Source organism: Monodelphis domestica, chromosome X (genome assembly GCF_027887165.1).
Source record: "Monodelphis domestica isolate mMonDom1 chromosome X, mMonDom1.pri, whole genome shotgun sequence".
In the NCBI taxonomy this organism is placed as follows: Eukaryota; Metazoa; Chordata; class Mammalia; order Didelphimorphia; family Didelphidae; genus Monodelphis; species Monodelphis domestica.
This window is the reverse complement of record NC_077235.1, coordinates 83,014,698-83,033,164: the sequence shown is the minus strand read 5'-3', so window position 1 is coordinate 83,033,164 and position 18,467 is coordinate 83,014,698. Positions and strand designations below refer to the sequence as shown.

Below are 18,467 nucleotides of genomic sequence, written 5' to 3'. Positions count from 1 at the left end.
ATGCTCCTTGGCTCCTTCAGAAGGACTCGGGAGAATAAGAAGTTGCACGCATCAAGGAGGAAGATCTCTGCCCCCGGAGCGTCCCTGGCTGGGTAGGTCTGAAGCGGGGGACAGGAACAGGGCTCAGTTCCTACTCCAGGAACCCGCTTACCTTACCTTCATCTAGGTCCCCCCTCCCCCCCCATTGAAATTTGAAACGTGACTCTAAGCTTTCCAATGAAAGAAAACCAATCAACCCGAGAGTAGGAATTTGGGAAGCATTATCTCGCACGGTCCACTCAAACGTGGCCCAGGCACTGTGCTAAGAAGTCAAGACAAGACACACACATGCATACACGGTGGAGCCTCCTGAGTAACCATTTCCACGTTTTAGCTTCTTCGAAATTCTGTAATAACCTTCTAGTTGGGTTCAGTGGCCAATGGAAATGGGTTCATTTAGCTGTGAAAGTCTGGATCGGCTTTTTAAGCTGTCCTCCCCAGAACCAAGCCTGCATGGGAGGCCCTCAATAAATGCCTGTGGATTGCCGATTGACGCCTCCTCCAATGGCAAGTAAGCTTCTTGAGGGCAATGACTATTCCTTTTGGTCTTTATAGCCCCAGGAGTTACCCCAGTGCCTGGAACAGAGGATGTGTTTAAGAACTGCTTGGTCTCCCCTTGGAAAAGGTTGTCTGGGGCAGCTAGGTGGCTGCCCGAGTGCCTTCTTCCTCCTGCCCTTGTACTTGGTAAAGTCCGGGGGCACCCGGCAACTACTGAATCCAACAGAAAACCCTGTCTAGCGGGTAAGCCAACATTCAAACAACTGTGCACAAACAGGACACCATGACGGGACATATCAGAAATAACCAACATAAAGCACATGCTAGAAATGGAAAGAGAAGGAAAAACTTCCTGTAGAACATGGGACGGTAGCGGAGACTTGAAGAAAGCTGCAAGAATCAGGAGGTGGAGATGAGGAGGGAGAATATTCCAATCACTGACATCACCCAGATCTAAGAGATACTCATATTTTGTTAGAAACAGCAAGGAGAGGAAGGTGGCTAGGTGGTCCACTGGATTGAAAGCTAGCAGGTCCTGGGTTCAGATCTGGCCTCAGACACTTCCTAGCTGGGTGACCCAGGACAAGTCACGTAACCCCCATTATTGCCTGGTCCTTGCCGCTCTTCTGCCTTGGAACCAATACATGATATTGATTTTAAGATGGAAGGGAAGAGATGCAGGGCTGAAGAATATAGAATGGGGTGGGGTGTGAGGAAACTGAAAAGGTGAGAGCAGGTAGGCTATAAAAGGCTCTGAATTCCAGAGTTGTTACTAAGGCGAAAGGTAAGGGGTGAAAGAAGCAGGGAGGAGCTAGGTTGCTCAGTGGCTAAATTGTCAGGTTTGGAGTCAGAGGACTTGAGTTCAAGTGTCACCTCAGATACTTCCTAGCTGTGGGACCCTCAGAAAATCACCAAACCCCTTTTGCCCAGCCTTAAGAACTGCTACTAAGGCAGAAGGTGAGGGTTAATATTTAAAAAGAAAAAGCAACCAGGCTTGGAGAGGTTATACGAGCTGAATGAAGGAAGCCCTTGATGAGAAAGATCTCTGTAGTCCTACTTGGTGGTAGCAAAGAATCGGAACCAAGGTGGGGGCCCATCAACTGGGGAACGGCCAAAGCGGCTGTGGTCCACAGAGTTCATGGAATGCTACCGACTCGTCTGTGTATGATGACTACACTTCCATGAAGTACCTGGGGGAAAGCAAAGGACGCCGCCGCCACAATGACGTCAGTGGAGAAGACAACCGCATACCCCTGGCCTGGAGAGAAAACTGACCAAGATTATGAGAGGTCCGTCCCCGCCCAGCCCAGGGGAGGGGACAGGGACAACGTGTTCTCAGGCTTTTTCAATGTATCAATCAGTTTTGCTGACTTCTGTACTTGAAAAAGACAACTTGTTATAAGGGATGGATCCTGGGGAGGAGAAGGGGGAGGCAGGGGATGGGGGGTACGAAACACAACAGCTGCAGAACCTTTGGTTTTTCTTTTACAAAGAGGGAAACGGATGCCAAAAGGAAAATTCTCTCATTTTAGCAATGTTTCCTGGATGTTCTGATCAAAGCCCAAAAATGTCCTTTGCTGTTCAAACCCAAAGCTTCCATTTCTCAAAAAGCCCCAGCCCTGCTGGTTTTGTGTGAGCACGCTCCTCTAACAATGGCCGACCCAGACGTGTGCTGCATGCATGATGCTAAAAAGAAAACTTGACAAATTCTAACCTTCCCTTCTGGCTTGTAAGACAGAAGAGTGGCAAGGGCTAGGCAACTGGAGGGAAGTGACTTGCAGGAAGCATCTGAGGCCACATTTGAACCCAGATCCTCTGGCCTCCAGGCCTGGCACTCGATCCACTGCACTGCCTAACTACCCCTAAGTATCTTTTTTTAACCAGATCTTCCTAGTACAAATTCTAAAACAGAAGTGGTGAGGTTAAGTGATTTGCCCACGACCACATAGCTAGGAAGCATCTGAGGCCACATTTGAATCCAGATCCTCTGGCCTCCAGGCCTGGCACTCTATCCACTAAACCTCTTAGCTGCCCCCCACCCCCCAATCTATCTAGCAGTGACCACAATGATGTCAGAGGAAAAGATGACCAAGTGCCCTAAATCAGAAGGACAACAAGCGAAATGATAAAGATCAGGCAGGCCTCAGGTGTTGGGAATGGGAGATCACCCCCCCCCCCCCGTCCTCCCCTTTGGGGAACCTGCAATGTAACCAGGAGCTGCAGTGGATAGAGCACAGGAGGAACTAGAGTTAGGAAGACAAGTTCAAAGCCCACCCCAGATGCTCACCAGCTGTGTGACCCTGGGCAAGTCACTTAAGCCCTTGGAGCCTCAGTTGCCCTATTTAGAAAATAAAGAGAATGAGAGCACTTACCTCGAGGGGCTGTTGTGAGGCTCAGAGGAGGTCATGTTTGTGAGGTGCTCTATAAGCCTCAGAGTGCTCTATATGAGGACCAGCCCTCAGTCATCACAGGGACAGTTTTCTCATACTGAGGGGAAACTTAGTTGCCTTTTGGTTAAAATGTAGCCACAACACACGATATCTGTTTCTCCTAGCTTTGTAAACAAAATGCCTCCCTGCTCCTGCAATCTGGGGCTCCTGACACTCGGTGCTTGATGGGAAATGCTAGTCTAGATCACTGCGGGGGGAGGGGGGAGGGTTTGAGGGGGAGGGAGAGGCCTTGCCAGGCCCCACTCACCATTCTGGAGCTACCAGAATCACTCTCTAAGATTGGACGGCCTGCTCTGGAGGTGTCAAACTCCCAGCCTAGAGGCCACACAAGGCCCAGAACACCCCAGGCCTCCTTGACTCCGCTGAAAGTCATTGGGAAATGTTTAACAAGATAAACACAATACAACGGGTTCTCTGGGGGGTTTCTAAGTCGATCAGCGGTTGTGGAGATCATTTCTCCTCAGCTTTGACCCCCTCTGCCGCCCCCCCAATCTGGTTCAATCTCATTTTACAGAGGAAAAACAAGGCTCGCTCTGACTGAAAGGTCACTGGTCTCGAAATCGCCGGATTTTCATGAGAAGACACAGCTCGCCATTTTCCCAGGAGTCCCTGGGCTCACCCAAACTGTCCCCTCAGGACAGAAGGCCCAGAATCCCCTGATCCCTGAAGTAATTCGAGCTCTCCAGACCACCACCTCAAGGCCACAAAACCACTTCCCAGGCCACACAACACCAAGGAAACAAGTTATTCTCATCACCTACCTTTCCTGAAAAGAACAATTATTGTTCTCCTTGGCACAAGTGAACTTTCTTCCACTCCTACTAACAAGGCCTAACTGCAAACCCTGGCTCATCAAAGAGAAGAGCTGAGAGACTGCTGAAGAGCGCCACCCACTGGCCAAGGTTATACTGCAGCTAGAGTACATTACCCACAATCCCCTCCTCTCCCAGAGCCCAGACCCGCCCCTTCTGCACTCACAGAATTGCCTGGGAGGGAGGGGGGAAGGGAGAAGAACATAGGCAGAGAGAGACCGAAAAATTAGGAACAAATGGAAAAGAGGGGGAAGAGAGAAAAGGGAGGGAGGGAAGGCCAAAGACAGAAAAGGCATTCAAGGCCTTCATCCTACAAATAGACACTCTAGTGAGGCCAACAAAATCATAGAGAGGGGGAGCTCAAAGGCCAACCCCCTCATTTTACAGAAAAGGAAACTGAGGCCCAGGGAGTAAAAGTGGCCTGCTCAAGGTCCCACAGGCAAGAAGTGTCAAAAGTGGAAATCCACGTCTGGTCCCCTACCTCCAGAGCCAGCCCTCTTCCCCGACCCATATCACCTAGATCCAACTCAATTTTTTTTTTCAAAGGCCAACACAAAACTCCGAGGCCAGTGGTGCTTTGAAGTAGCATATATATGAAAAGAGCACTAGATGGAGAAGGAAAAGATCTTGGTTCAAATTCCGCCTCTGTCACTTAGAACTCACATCTTCATAAAATGAGGAAGTTGGACTCAGGGGTCTCTAAGGTCCCCCCTCTAGCCCTATAGAAGCTTATGCATGACTTTGGTCAAGTCCCTTCTCCTCCCTGGGCCCCGGCTTCCTCCTTTTTATAATAGCAAGAGGGCCTCTTGACAAGAGAGGTTTATTTTGTGGGCCTGAACATAAATATTTCAAGGCCTTCTTTCTTTTTCTTTGATTTTGCTCCAATGGGGAAGGGAGGGGATGCTAAACTAGAAAGAAAAAAATGATAATTAAAAAAAATCCTTTAATTCAACAAGTCAGGATAAAAGATGGCCGCTGGGGTCCTTCCAGCCCTAAATCTCAATCCTATGATCCCACACGGTCTCTGGTCATTCATATGTTCAAGAGCAGCATTACTCTATTAGCAGCTATAGCAAAGTGTGTGTGAGAGAGACAAAGACAGAAAGAGAAAGAGACAGGAGAGACAGGAGAAAGAAAGAGACCATAGAGAGAGATAGAGAGACCGAAAGAGATAGAGAGAGACAGAGAAAGAAGAGAGGGGAGAGAGACAAAGGTGAGAGAGAGAAAGAGAGGCAGACAGACAGAGAGACCTAGACACAAAGAGAAAGTCTGTTGCTGGCTCCAGAGCTTCAGAGAAGGGGGTCCTGCTCTCAGCACACACAGCAGCAGCCAGCTCTGGGTTTCAAGTCTCATCTGAGCATGAGAAATACCCCAATAATGGCCTTTGTTGTTCTTAATCTTGCTGTAAAAATTAATGAGGGGGTGATGAGGAAAGTTTTGAAAAAGGAGGGAGAGATGGAAACACCAAGCAAGCCGATGCTCCTCACCCAACCCAGCCCGGCCTCAAGATGGCCAAAGGACCACTCCGCCCACCTCCCTTGCCCCCAAAAGCCAGCATGGCCCATGGACACCAGCAGAGCTAATCACAGCCCCTGCCCGGTGCCCACAGAGCAAGTGAGCAAGCTTTTGCAATGGGCTCTCCCAACTCCGATTCCATTTGTATTCTTCAGCCCCCTGGCTGGCACAGTCTGAAGACACCAGCCATGCCAAATAAGAATCCACAAACATTCACTGTTCCCAAGCAAAGCAAAGGAAACCTGTTAAATCGGAGATCACTGAAAATCTTGCAAAACTGTCTGAAGAGTATCCCCACACATGGACACCTAGACAGACACCCACACCCACATAAATGCAGATGTGTATTTACACACACGCACACCCCTCCTAGTAGCTAAAAGCACCCCTAATCCTTCTGAGCTCTGTGCTTGTCTACTAGGAGGAAAACTCAAGACTATGGGGCGCAGCGGAGGCTGCCTGGTGAAAGGAAGGGGCCTTGTTTCTTACCCACCTGGCTAAGTGGAGGTACACTGGCCCCGGAGGCCTGGGGAGAAGACAGGAAGCTGGGTGTCCTGGCAGGAGCAGAGGTGCCTGAGAGCCACCGGCTCCATCAGCCCTCGCTTCCCTGAGGTCCTCCGGGTCGGTTCTAGCCTGCATAGGAATGGACTTGGGTGTAGCAGTAAGTACCTGGCAAAGAGAGGCAAGGTTTAGAGAGGCCCAAGATCCAAGAAGAACCCTTACGGCAGCTACTGTTGGCTGGGGGTAAAGAGGAGTTAGCCAAATCACAACACACTCATCCCCGTACAAGATAAACAAGGCACGATGAGATACGCCAGACCGCTGATCCCGGATGAGTCCAGTCATCACCCTTATCAGCCGGTCACCAAAAACCAACCTCCTTTGGTTATTGGTTCCCAGAGCTCTTCTACTCAGGAAGCAGGCCCCCAATTCTTCATTATTGTCCAGTCCTGCCACAATAGGAGGTCAGGTGAGGTTTCTAGGCTTCTAGGATCCTTTAGAGGAAGTCGGTGGAGACTAAACTTCCAAGCTGGTTTCACAGAGACATGCAAGGTACAAACTCATGGCAACCCCACCCCACATACACGCACATACACACAAAGCTAAAGTATGTATGTATGTGGGGGGGGGATGACAGGATACCCTAAGATTCCCACAAAGAATCAGATCTAGCGTTCAAAAGATGAAAATAAAGGTAAGCAAAGAAAGATGGAATTGAGGGAAGGGAGTACCCAATCTGTGGTCCAGACGTTCAGGCAGACAGTAGGGCTGATCACCAAATGGGCTACTTATGTGGGTGACAGCTAAGCATGATCTCAGATGACCAATTAATTATAAAAGAGGGAGGTTACCCCCCCCAGTCTTTTCCCCAAGAAAGCTGCCTTGAACGGGCAAATAGAAGATGAGCTCAGCATATAATGAGCAGATGTCTCTGGGTACAAGGGCAGGGAGAAGAACGTACAGAATGCCAAGGTTGGGTGAAGAAGGTGCACCATGCTAGGACAGGAAGAGAATGTCCTGGAAAGGGCAGCCAACCTTACTGTACCCTGTGGGGTATCCTGCCTCCAGAGCTAAAAAGGGGCCTCAGAGGTCAATTCAATACTCTCGTTTTACAGCTGAGGAAACAGAGGCTCAGAGAGATGAAGTTACAGTTATTTCCCTCAATTGACTCTCAATCTGAACTGGAGAGGGACTTTAGAGACCGTACCATCCGACCTCTGCCACCTTACAGAAGAAGAAATTGAGGCCTAGAGGCTTGCCTAGAATCAAACAGCTCTTAAGTATTGATGTGAGATTCAGACTCAGATCTTTGCTGACTCTAAGGCCAGCACTGAAGCCACTGTTACAATTAATCTCAAGGAAACTAAAACTTCGAGACTGGAAATGTCTTGCCCAAGGTCACTCAGATGGTAAGCAACACAGCTTGTATTGAAACCTAGCTCTTCTGAGTCCAAATCCAGTATATTATCCACTGTGCCCCTGTCTTCTCTCAGGCCTCTTCATTCTATTGCCAATCTTGTTCTGCCAGGCCCACTGGATCATTCCCATCATTCACTGCCTTTAAGTTGTGGGGAAAGAAATCCGCCAAATCACATAGGCTGGATTCATCACAAAGTTATACTACTGGATCTCATCTGGGTCCTCACTGCTGCCAGGCAATTCTTCTCTACTTGCCTGATTAACTCCATATCTCTGGGGGCAGCTGGGTAGCTCAGTGGATTGAGAGACAGGCCTAGAGATGGGAGGTCCTAGGTTCAAATATGGCCTCAGACACTTCCCAGCTATGTGACCCTGAGCAAGTTACTTGACCCCCATTGCCTAGCCCTCGCTGCTCTTCTGCCTTGGAACCAATACACAGTATTGATTCCAAAACGGAAGGTAAGGGTTAAAAAAAACTCCATATTTCACTCTCCAAATCAGCACCTCCAAACCTCTAAGGCTCTCCCCTCCCCAAACCTCAAAGCTAAGAACACCACCTCATATTTTATAGGAAAAAATTGAGGACATTTGCTGTGAGCTCCCTCTTCATCTCATATCAATCACTCAGATATCTTCTACCACTAGCTCCACCTTCACCTGTGTTTCAGATGAAAAGGTGGCCCTTTTCATTGCCAAGGACAACCCCTTCACCTGTACAACCGTTTCAGTCCCCTCTAGTAGACTGCCCTCCTCTATCATCCTCCCTCTCTCACTTAACTCTCACTCTCACTTAACTTTCAACGTTTCCTGTCTCCTGGCTGCTTCCCTACTTCCTACAAACATGCCCACATCTCCCCAATCCTCAAAACATCCTCACTTCATCTGTTCATCCCCACTTAGATATGGCATCACGTCATATCTCTCCTCCCTTTTGCAGCTCTCTGAAAGGCCATCTACAACTGATGCCTCCACTTCCCTCTCTCTCATTCTCTTCTTGACTCTCTACTCTGGCTTCCAACCTCATTGTTCAACCAAAGCTGCTCTCTTGAAAGTTACCCACGATCACCTTGGTATCCAAGAAGGCAGAATCCAATGACCTTGTCTACATCTTCATCCTTCTTAACTTGTCTGAGAGCTTCTGACACTGTCAATCACAATCTTTTCCTAGACTCTTCTCTCTGGGTTCTGTGACACTGCTCCCACCCCAGTTCCTCTTATCTTTCTCAGACTCCATGTCATGCCCACTAACCCTGGGTGTCTGTCTCCAAGGCTCTGTTCTGGGTCTTCCTTCTCTACTATTTATTTCTCATGGCCATCTTATCACCTCCCATAGATTCAATGATCACCTCTCTCAGCTCTAACATCTCTGCTGATCTCCAGGCTTACATTTGCAGCTGCCTACTGGACATCTCAAACTGGATGTTCCATAGACATCGTTAACTCAACCTGTCCAAAACAGAACTCGGTATCTTCTCCCCAAACTCATTCCACTTCTTTACTGCCCTACTACTGTGGAGGGGATCACTATCCTCCAGTCACCCAGGCTTGGAAACTAGGTATCAACCTTAACTCCTCACTCTCTCAGGACCCCACCTCCATGTCCAATCAGTTACCAAGGCAACTGATTTTGGAGAACATTTCTTGCATCCTCCCTCTTCTCTCCTCTGATACGGATGACTACAATAGCCTCCCTGCTTCAAATCTTTCCTCATTCGAATTCATCTTCCATTCAGCTTTCGAAAACAATCTTCTGGAAGCACAGACCTGTCTGACCTATGTCACCTGCTCTAATCAATAAACTCCAGTGGCTCCCTTATCGCCTCCTGAATGTGTTTGGTTTTCATAACCCTTCATAATGAAGCCCCCTCACCTTTCCAGTTTGGGCACACCTTATACCCCGCCTCGCCCACCCTACATACTCTGAGATCCAGTGACTCTGACTACCTTGCTCATCCTCACATAAGACATTCCATCTCTTGATTCTGGGGATTTTCACTGGCTTCCCCTCTTTCCTTTGTCATCTTCCCTTCCTGGCTGCCCCAGCTTCCTTCAACTTCTCCGAAAAGCCTTTTCTGATCCCCCGGGAAGGCGAGGACCATTATCTCGAATTGATCTGGCTCCAACTTATTTGCATGTTGTCTCCCTTGTTAAGACTGGGAGCTCATTGAGGGCAGAGACTGTCTCTTGCCTTCTTGGTATCCTAGCACTTGGCACAGGGCCTGGCACAGAGGCAGGTGGACTGATTGACTGGCCTCTAGCCCTCTCTTAAGAAGCAGCATGGTAAACATGATGCCCAGATTTCCCCCAAATCAGGATTTGATCCTTCTGTTGTGTTTTTGGCTTTTTCCTGATATTTACTTGCTGCCCTGGACAGAGGACCTTGGTGGCAGAATATTCCAATGGAACCCAAACCTTCCCCCTTTGAATAGGGTCACGGCCTCTGTTTTCCCAAAGGACTAGCATAGTGTTCAGGAGTAACAGCACTCTGGACTAATGGCCTGACAGGGGAGTGTGCATAGATGTGCGTGCGTGCGTGCTGTGCTGAACATTTTTTCAAAATTTCAAATGCCTGCAATTTTAACAGATTTCTTTTCCTTTGCTTGGGAACACTAAGTGACTATTTGATGATTCTAATTTGGCATAGATGATGCATTCAGACTGCTGGCCTGGGGAGCCGAAGAACATAAATGGAACCGGGGTGGGAAAGCTTTTTGCAGAGCTAAAAGCACTCTGGGCAATGGGCAGGGGCTGTGATTGTACTGTCGAACACGAACACGGGCTCCGCTCCTGGAGTCTGTGTGGGCGGTGAAGGACCTCGGGGGGCCCCAGGGAGCCCAGCTACTTGTTTACTGCTTCCTGGTCCAGATTATTAGAGTTATTGTCTGGATTTTTCTCTTATTTTTAAGAACTTCATTAGCCCTGTCTCATTATTCTTTATAATAAGATTAAAAGAAAGGAAAGAGATCATCAGGGGAGAGGGCTTTGCTTTTGAAGATGCAGTCTTTGGCTTCAACTCCTACCTCTCACACTTCGAATTTGTAAGAGACAAGTAAGTAGCAATGACCTTCCCCTCCCTGGGCCTCAGTCTCCTCCTCTGTAAAACGGGAGGATTGGTCTAGATGGTCTCTGAGATCCCTTTCACCTCAAGATATAAGAGCTTTAGATCTCTCTCCAGAAAGAAGTATATAATATATATGTACATATAGTGTATATATATATATAGTATAATATGACTAAAATATTAGAAGAAGAAGAAGAAGAAGAAGAAGAAGAATATGATATAGTAGTATAATACTACATCATTAGAAGTAATTCCCAGTTTGTCTGGTAGATATTTGTGGGTGGCTAAAGATAAAAGGCACAGAGGTAGCTATGGCTCAGTGATTAGAGCATTGGTTCTGAAGTGAGGAAGACCTGAGTTCAAATCCAGCCTCAGACACTTCTAGCTATGTGACCTTGGACAAGTCACTTCATCTCTGCAGCCTGATGAAAGGATCCACTGGAGAAGGAAATGGCAGACCACTCCAGTATCCTCACCAAGAAAACCCCATGGCTAAGTTATGGTCCACGGGGTCACTTAAGAGTCAGACACAACTGAATGACAACAAAAAGGATGATAGGGAAGAGGATAGAGATATTTGACAATAAAGAGAGCTACCATGGAGCATTAGAAGAAGTGAAAATTAGATGCCAAGTTTGAGTCAACAAATATTGCTGAAGTGCTACTAGGTGCAAGGCCCTACATTAGGTGTTGGGTCTACTAAGATAAAGAGAGCTCAACCTCAGCCAAGATGGAGAGGACACAATAAGGACACAGATGAGCATGGTACCAAATGGAGCACTGGCCATGGAGATGAGGGGCCACCACAGGAGAAACCTTGATCAAGGTCTCCAGGAAAACATGAGGATGGAAAAACATTTCCATTTTGGAACTGAAAGAGATCCAAAGAGAATTGTTCAATGATCCAAGAGGGGACAGTTAGGTGAGTCAGCAGATTGAGAGCCAGCCTTATAGATGGGAGGTCCTGGGTTCTAATCTTACCTCAGACACTTCCTAGCTGGGTGACCCTGGGCAACTTAACCCCCATTGCCTAGCCCTCACCACTCTTCTACGGTGGAACTAACACACAATATTGATTATAAGATAGAAGGTAAGGATTTTTTTAAAAAGGGAAACAAAGAGGATCCTTGGGAAAAAAATGACTCAGAACAAGATAAGTGTCTCACCCTGCCTGCCTTCACAAGAAGGGACATGTATGTCAGGCAAGTTGTTTTTCCTGGACCATACAGTGAAGGATGGTAATTCTGAGCTACAAATTTGAGAAACTTTTCCAGTTTCAACCTGAAGAATGACTTTATCAGCTCCAAGGCAGGAGATCAGCTAGGGCTAAGCAACTGGGGTTAAGTGACTTGCCCGTGGTCACACAGCTAGAAAGTATGTAAAGCCAAATCTGAAGCCAGAATCTCCCATTTCCAGGCCTGACTCGCATTCCACTGAACCACTAGATGCCCCTCACTCCCACCTCCAAAGAATTGACTCTAGGAGAATAAGATGAGATAAGATAAAACTGTCTTTATCTGTAGACAATAAGGTGGTGAATTCAGAGAAGCAATTAAAAAATGACTAAATTTAGTAAAAGTAGGATACAAAATAAACTCACAAAAAACAATAGTGTTTTTGTATACAAGGTGCCCCCAAAGTCTTTGAGTGGTTTAAAGTCAGTAAAGCTATTAAAGCTCAAAACTGCACTAAGACTTTTGGGAGATCCTGAATTATTACTAACAAAACCTAATAGGAGGGGGGAAAGAGAAATTCCATTCAAAATCACTTCAAAATTCATAAAATATCTGGGACTTAACCTCCCGCAGCACATTCGGGCTTTACAGAAACACAATTACAAGGCACTCTCCAGAAATAAAAGGAAGACTTAAGTAATTAGAGAGCTATTCATTGTTCTTGGTTGGGCCATGCCAATATAATAAAAATTATATGACCACTGAAATGAATCTATAAAATTAGGGCAATGCCAAATAGCCAGCTAGTTTTGCAAAACTACTCAAAGTAATGACAAAATTAAATTAAGGGAAATGGTTAAAAATCACAAGAGAAATAATGAAAGAAAAGCAGGAATAAAGCAAGTCTAACATATTATAAAGGCGTAATCATCCAAACTATTTTATATTGGCTAAAAGACGGGAAAGTAGATCGGAACAGACTGGCTAAGTAAGACCCCAAAGCAACATAGCACAGTAACCTAGTGTTCATTAAACCTAAGAACATAAACCAGTGGGGGAAGGCTCCCCTATTCATTGAGAACAGCTGGGCAAACTCTAAAGTGGTTTGGCAGAAATTCAGTTTAGGTGGCTCCGTGGATGGAGAGCCAGCCCTAGAGATGGGAGGTCCTGGTTCCAATCTAGCCTCAGCCACTTCTTAGCTGTGTGACAAGTCACTTAACTCCCCTTGCCTGGCCCTTCCCATTCTTCTGACTTGGAACCGATATCCAGTATTTATTCAGGGTTTAAAATGAAGGGAGGCGAGAAAAGAAAGAAAACTTCCATTTCAATCACCACCTTATACCATAAAAACGTGAAAGGCAACATTGTAGAGGAAAGTGATGGATGGATACTCTGCTCGGTTTTGAAAATGTATCTCTATCCCTCCTCTTCACAACCTAATGACCCTTCTTCTTCCTTAGAACAAAAATGGAACCAAAAAAAGGAAAGAAAGCCATGCAAAAAAGTAGCTGACACAACCCTCCACACTGCTAGCACTGAAGGGGAATGGGTATGTTTTCTCCAGTCTTCCTCTAGCCCATGCTCCATCATTGCACGGGATTCGGGGGGGCGGGGGGGTCCACTTGTTTTATTGTGGATTCCAGGTTCTGCTTACTTCCCTCTGTATACAAGTTGGTTGGTTGCTTTGGGGAGTGGGGGAGGTTTCTTCACCAAATGAGTGATGCAAAAGAGAAAATTGTGACTACATAAAAAAAAGCTTTTGCCTGAATGAAAAAATGTAGCAGCTAGCGAAAGGGAAGGTAGCAATGAATAGGGGGAAATCTTTGTATCAAATAATCTTGGATAAAAATCTAAACTGAGAAGCAGTGTGATATCCTGGAGAGAGAGCTGGCCTTGGAGCCAGTTGGCCAGGAAGAGCCAAGTTCAAATTCTGACTCCGATTCGTAGTGTCTGCTCGAGTCCAAGCCATCCTCTAGGCAGCTCCCAAAGGTTCTCTGTTGCAGAGAAACAAGGATGGAGTTTCTTCTTTGAGAGTTCTCTGTTCTGATGAACTCACAGGTTCAGGCTCTCTATCCCTCTCCTAAAAGGATACTATACATGTCATACAGCAAAGCAACAAATACATAAAGCAAGAGGCATTCCCCATGGAAGTGGTCAAAGGATAGGAACAGTTTCAGGAAAAAATGCAAATGAGGAAGCATTTAAAAATGCTCCAATCATGAACAAGAAAAATGCAAATTATGCCACCTTTGGGGTGCTTGCCACCTTACTTACACCCATCAAGTTGGCAGAGATAAGAAATGGAAATACTCAACACTGGAAAGGTTAGCGGGGGGAATGGGCACATTAATACAGTGTCAGTGCAACTGTGAATGAATTGAAACATTCTGGAGAAGCTGAAAGCAGTTTGGAACTGAGAGAAAAATCTGCATATTCTTTGACCCAGTGATTCTGCTACATAAAACAAATATTCATGGCAATGCTCTTTATTTCTAGGTGGGTGTGTGTGTGTGGGGGGGGGCTGTAAACGTTTATCCTCTGTCTTAGAGTCAATACTAAACATTGCTTCCAAGGCAGAAGAGCAGTAAGAGCTAGGCAGTTAGGCTTAAGTGACTTGCCCAGGGTCACACAATGAGGAAGGGTCAGAGGTCAAAATTGAGTACAGGACCTCCCATCTCCAGGCTCAGCTCTCTAGCCACTGAGCCTCCTAGTTGCCCCATGTTTGTGTCTTTTTCTGGTAGAAGAAAGTTGCTCACCAACTGGAAGAACAGTTAATTGTGGCATATAAACATAATGAAATATTATGGCATCATAATAAATGACGATCTGGATAGAGAGGAGTTCTAAGAGTCAGGAAGACCTTGATTTGAGTTCTGCCTGGAACATCTCTGGGCAGTGTGACCTTCAGTAACTCTCCAGGTCCTAGGCAGCTTGCTGAGTCTGAATTTCTTCACTGAGAAGACTGAAATCACAGATGCAGTCCAACTTCACTCTCCACTTCCTCATTCCAAAAATGGAAATGAAGAATTCAGAGAAACTTGGGAAGATTTAACTGAACCACCAAGGAGGAGTGAAATAAAGAGGGCCAAGAGAACAGCAGAAAATAACCACACCAATGTCAAGGAAAACCATGCTAAAAGACATTCGAAGCCAGATACATGAACTGTCCAGGCTCGACTCCAGGGGAGTCCCTCTCCTCTAAACATTTGATTCACTTAAATGGTACTTTTTTGATACAAGAAAGGGTTCTATGGCGGTCAGTGCGGAGGGGGAAGAGGAGCAAAGTATACTGGAAAATATTGACAGCAGAGAGGAAAAAAAATCCAGTATTTTTTTTAAAGAATGATTATTTGCCAGGATAGGATTCCTTCTGGGGAAGGCTTGTATAATACAGAATCCCAGACTTTCCTAGCTTTAAGTGTTTTCTCTCCAACCCAGCCCAAACCTGAACATAAATCCCTTCTAGGCCATCCCTGATGAGCAGAGGCTCTAACCATTAGGCAATGTTCTCTTGGATAATTTATACCCAGCATTCCTAGTTCTGTCCTCTTGGTGACCAATGTATTCCCTTTTCTACATAGAACTCTTCAAATATTTGATGACTAATGTGATGTCCTCCCTTTACCCTCCCTCACATCTTCCCACTCCCAGCAAGATTCATCTCTTTTCCAGTTCCTCCAAACAACTGAATGGCACAGGCCCTCACCATCTCACCATTTCGGTCATCCTCCTCTGGGTGGCCTATGGCTCCGTTCTGTTTTTCCTCAACTAAAACCGAACAAGGTTCATTTGTTTATTTAATTTTTTTCCACTGAGATTATTCTTTCTCTAGAATTCTGCCAATATTCTAGTACCTTCCCCTCCTCAAAAACCAGAAATAAACAAAAAAATTATACCACCCTTTATCCTTACTTTTGGGGTCTGAGATAACACTTCAGACAGTTGAAGGAAACAAGCTCTATTTCCATTCAACATGTTTTGTCTTTGTTTTTGTTTTGTGCCTACTACTGTGAGGACCATGTGTTCCATGATGGAATACTATTGTGCTGAAAGGAATGATAACAGAATGATTTCAGAAAGAGCTGGAAAGACCTTCATGAATTGATGCAGAGTGAAATAAGCAGAACCAGGAGAACTTTGTACACGGTAACAGCTATATTGTGGAACAAGAAAATGTGATAGACTTTGCTACTAGCAGCAATACAATGATCCAGGACAATTTTGAGGGACTTATGACAAAGAATGCTGTCCATTTCCAGAAAAAGAACTTTTGGAGTAGAAATGCAGATGAAAGCGTGTGATTTTTCATTTGTTTATCTGGGTTTATGATTTGGGGTTTTGGTTTTGGTTTTAGTTTTTATTTTTAGAAGTATAAAATTTATTTAAAACCACCCACAAAGTTCTGTGTAATCAGGAATGATACAATTTGTAATCGACTTTTTAAAAACTCATGACAAGATTTAAGATATATTTTCAATTACAGTATTCATTTAGCCATATTTAGTTAGGACAATGAAAAATGAAATTGAATGCTCTAAACATGAGACATACAAGAAAATAGAACAGAACAAATTCCACAAAATGTGTATCTTTACACGTATGTTTCAATACTAGTATCAACATTTCAATGCATCTTGCTACATAAACATGGAATCCTGTACAACAACTGCTGTGGGGTTTTGGTTTTATAAAACTATTCACTTACAAAAATGAACAATATGGAAATACATTTTGCATGATAAAACACATATGATCCAGACTGAATTGCTTGCCCAGCTCTGGGAGAAGGAAGGAACACAATTTGGATCATATAACTTCAGAAAACTCATGTGGAAATTTGTTATTATGTGTAATTGGTAAAAATAAATTAATTAATTAAATTAAACAACAACAACAAAAAGAAGTATTAGCCATGTTCTAAAGGTGCTTGTCCCCTCCTGGATCACTGCCTTATTGTGGCAAAGGGGCTTGCATAGCTCAATGAAACCATGAGTTGTGCCATGAAAGGTTACCCAAGAAGCACAGATCAGGGTGGAAAGTTCTGACAAAAGGTGACCCGCTGGAAAAGGAAATAGCAAACCACTCCATCATCTTTGCCACGAGAACTCCATAGCCAATATTATAGTAGAGGGGCCACGTTCATGGGGCCACGAAGAGTCAGACACGATTGAAGCACAACTGAGGTGCTTACACTCTCCTGCTACAATCAGGATACAATGAATTCAAGATCGTATATGTCCACCAACTGGGTAATGGCTAAAGAAATTGTGGCATGAGATTATGATGCAACATTGCTCCATTTTAAGAAAAAATGAACAGATTAATCTTTTTAAAACTTGGAAAGAATTGCATGGGATAATGAACAATGAAATAAGGAGAACCAAGAGAACATTATATACAGCTATAGATTTAATATTTCAAGAATGACTTGGGAATGTTCACCTCCAGAGGATGAATTGAGAAATGGAAACACAAAAGACATAATCAATACATACTTATCTGTTTCCAGGATGATGCCTTCTACGGTGTGGGGAAGGCTGGGAAAGGCTGAGAAACTTAAAAATAAATTCTAGTAATAAAAATGTTCCCCCAAAATATAGTATATGACCAAATTCAAAAATATGTTATACAGAAAATGAATATTTCAGAGAGTCCTAAAAAAGACTGATCTCAGCTAGAATTATCAGAGAAGCCTTCCCAGAGGAGGTGAGACTTGAGCTGGGCCTTGAAGAGTGAGTGGGATTTGAATATGAGAAAGCATAATGCATTTCAAGCAAAGTTATGAGAGTAGAAATGAACCTGTTGTTCCAGTATGACCTCAGATACTTCCTATGAATGCCCTGCTCAGGGCAGAGGATTTCGGTTAGAAAAGAATGAGAGCATGTGGTATCCTTATGACTATAGCTGGCAGAGAATTCTTAACTAAACAAGAGACAATTTGACTGCATAAAGTCTAAAAATATTTGTATGATGCAAGTCAATGAAGACATGATTAAAAGAAATAATAGAATAGGAAAACTATTTGCAGTAAAAAGCACCAATAAAAGTCTGATACCCAAAATACACAGGGAATTAACACAAATATACAACATCAAGAGCCATTCTCCAATAGAGAAATTGTCAAAGAATATGAAGAGTTTTCAAAAGAATCGTAAAATATAAATGATCTCAGAAAGAGACACAATCATTTAGGGTGAGGCATAAATGCACAAGAAAGCAAGGCAGACGTTTCACCTCACACTTGTTGGGCTGGCAAAAATGAGAAAAGATGGAAAGGTTCAATGCTGGCGGTGCTTTGGAAAAAAAGGCACACCAGAAAAGCACTACCATTGGTAGGGGTGGGAAGTGGTCCAGACACCCTAGAAAGCCAATTTGGAATCATCTAAGTGGGTGAGTGAAAGGGCCATCCTGCTGCTAGGAAAATATCTTGAAATCAGGAAGAGAAAGAAAGGCTACCCCTGCCCTCCCTCCCCCCCCCTCTCTCTCACACACTCACACACACACACACACACACTGTGATTTTTAAATCTCCTCCATCTTGCTTGGTCTAGCACCCAAAATTGTGCACACCCACACTACACGGGCATGTGCTAGTCAAGGACAAATCAGAAATAACTAACTGCCCACCTGGGCTGTCCTAAGTCAAGCTTGAGCCACCATTGGCATGTGTGAGGTGCAGGAGGTGAGGTAGAGAACAGCCTCTGGAGTTCGATCACTTCCTGTGGACAGGGCTAGGCGCCAGTTTGTTCTAGGAGCTCGAGCAGGGAGGAGGCCCGCAGGCAGCTTTCCTTCGAATCGGTCATGTTAGTGAAAGGACTGATTCCCTTCCCTGCCTTGGCCCTCCAAGGCCTAAACTCCCTCTGGCTCTGCCAGAAGGTTGAGTTAACCTCTTTCCTTCTCTCCTTCTCTCTCTCTCCTTCTTTCTTACTCCCATTGTAATTAAATTACCATAAAACTCCATTCTGACTTGAGTGTTTCATTTAGGAATTTCATAAGT

The 18,467-nt window shown here is 45.0% G+C and overlaps 1 protein-coding gene across 8 annotated transcripts in view; it reads right to left on the bottom strand.

Moving 5' to 3' along the window:
• The window catches only part of MORC4 (MORC family CW-type zinc finger 4), a 43,917-nt gene that overhangs the window by 2,708 nt on the left and 22,742 nt on the right, over positions 1-18,467 (bottom strand). For 3 of the 8 annotated variants that reach the window (XM_056808986.1, XM_056808987.1, XM_056808988.1), the window contains exon 5: positions 5,808-5,983. The exons of 4 other annotated variants lie outside the window; for them this stretch is intronic. In XM_056808986.1, the coding sequence (XP_056664964.1) occupies positions 5,808-5,953 (146 nt within the window). In that variant the 5' untranslated portion in view covers positions 5,954-5,983. Of the gene's footprint in view, positions 1-2,909; positions 3,056-5,807; positions 5,984-18,467 lie in introns of those variants that run through there. One more of the 8 variants, XM_007507023.3, reaches the window with a different exon arrangement.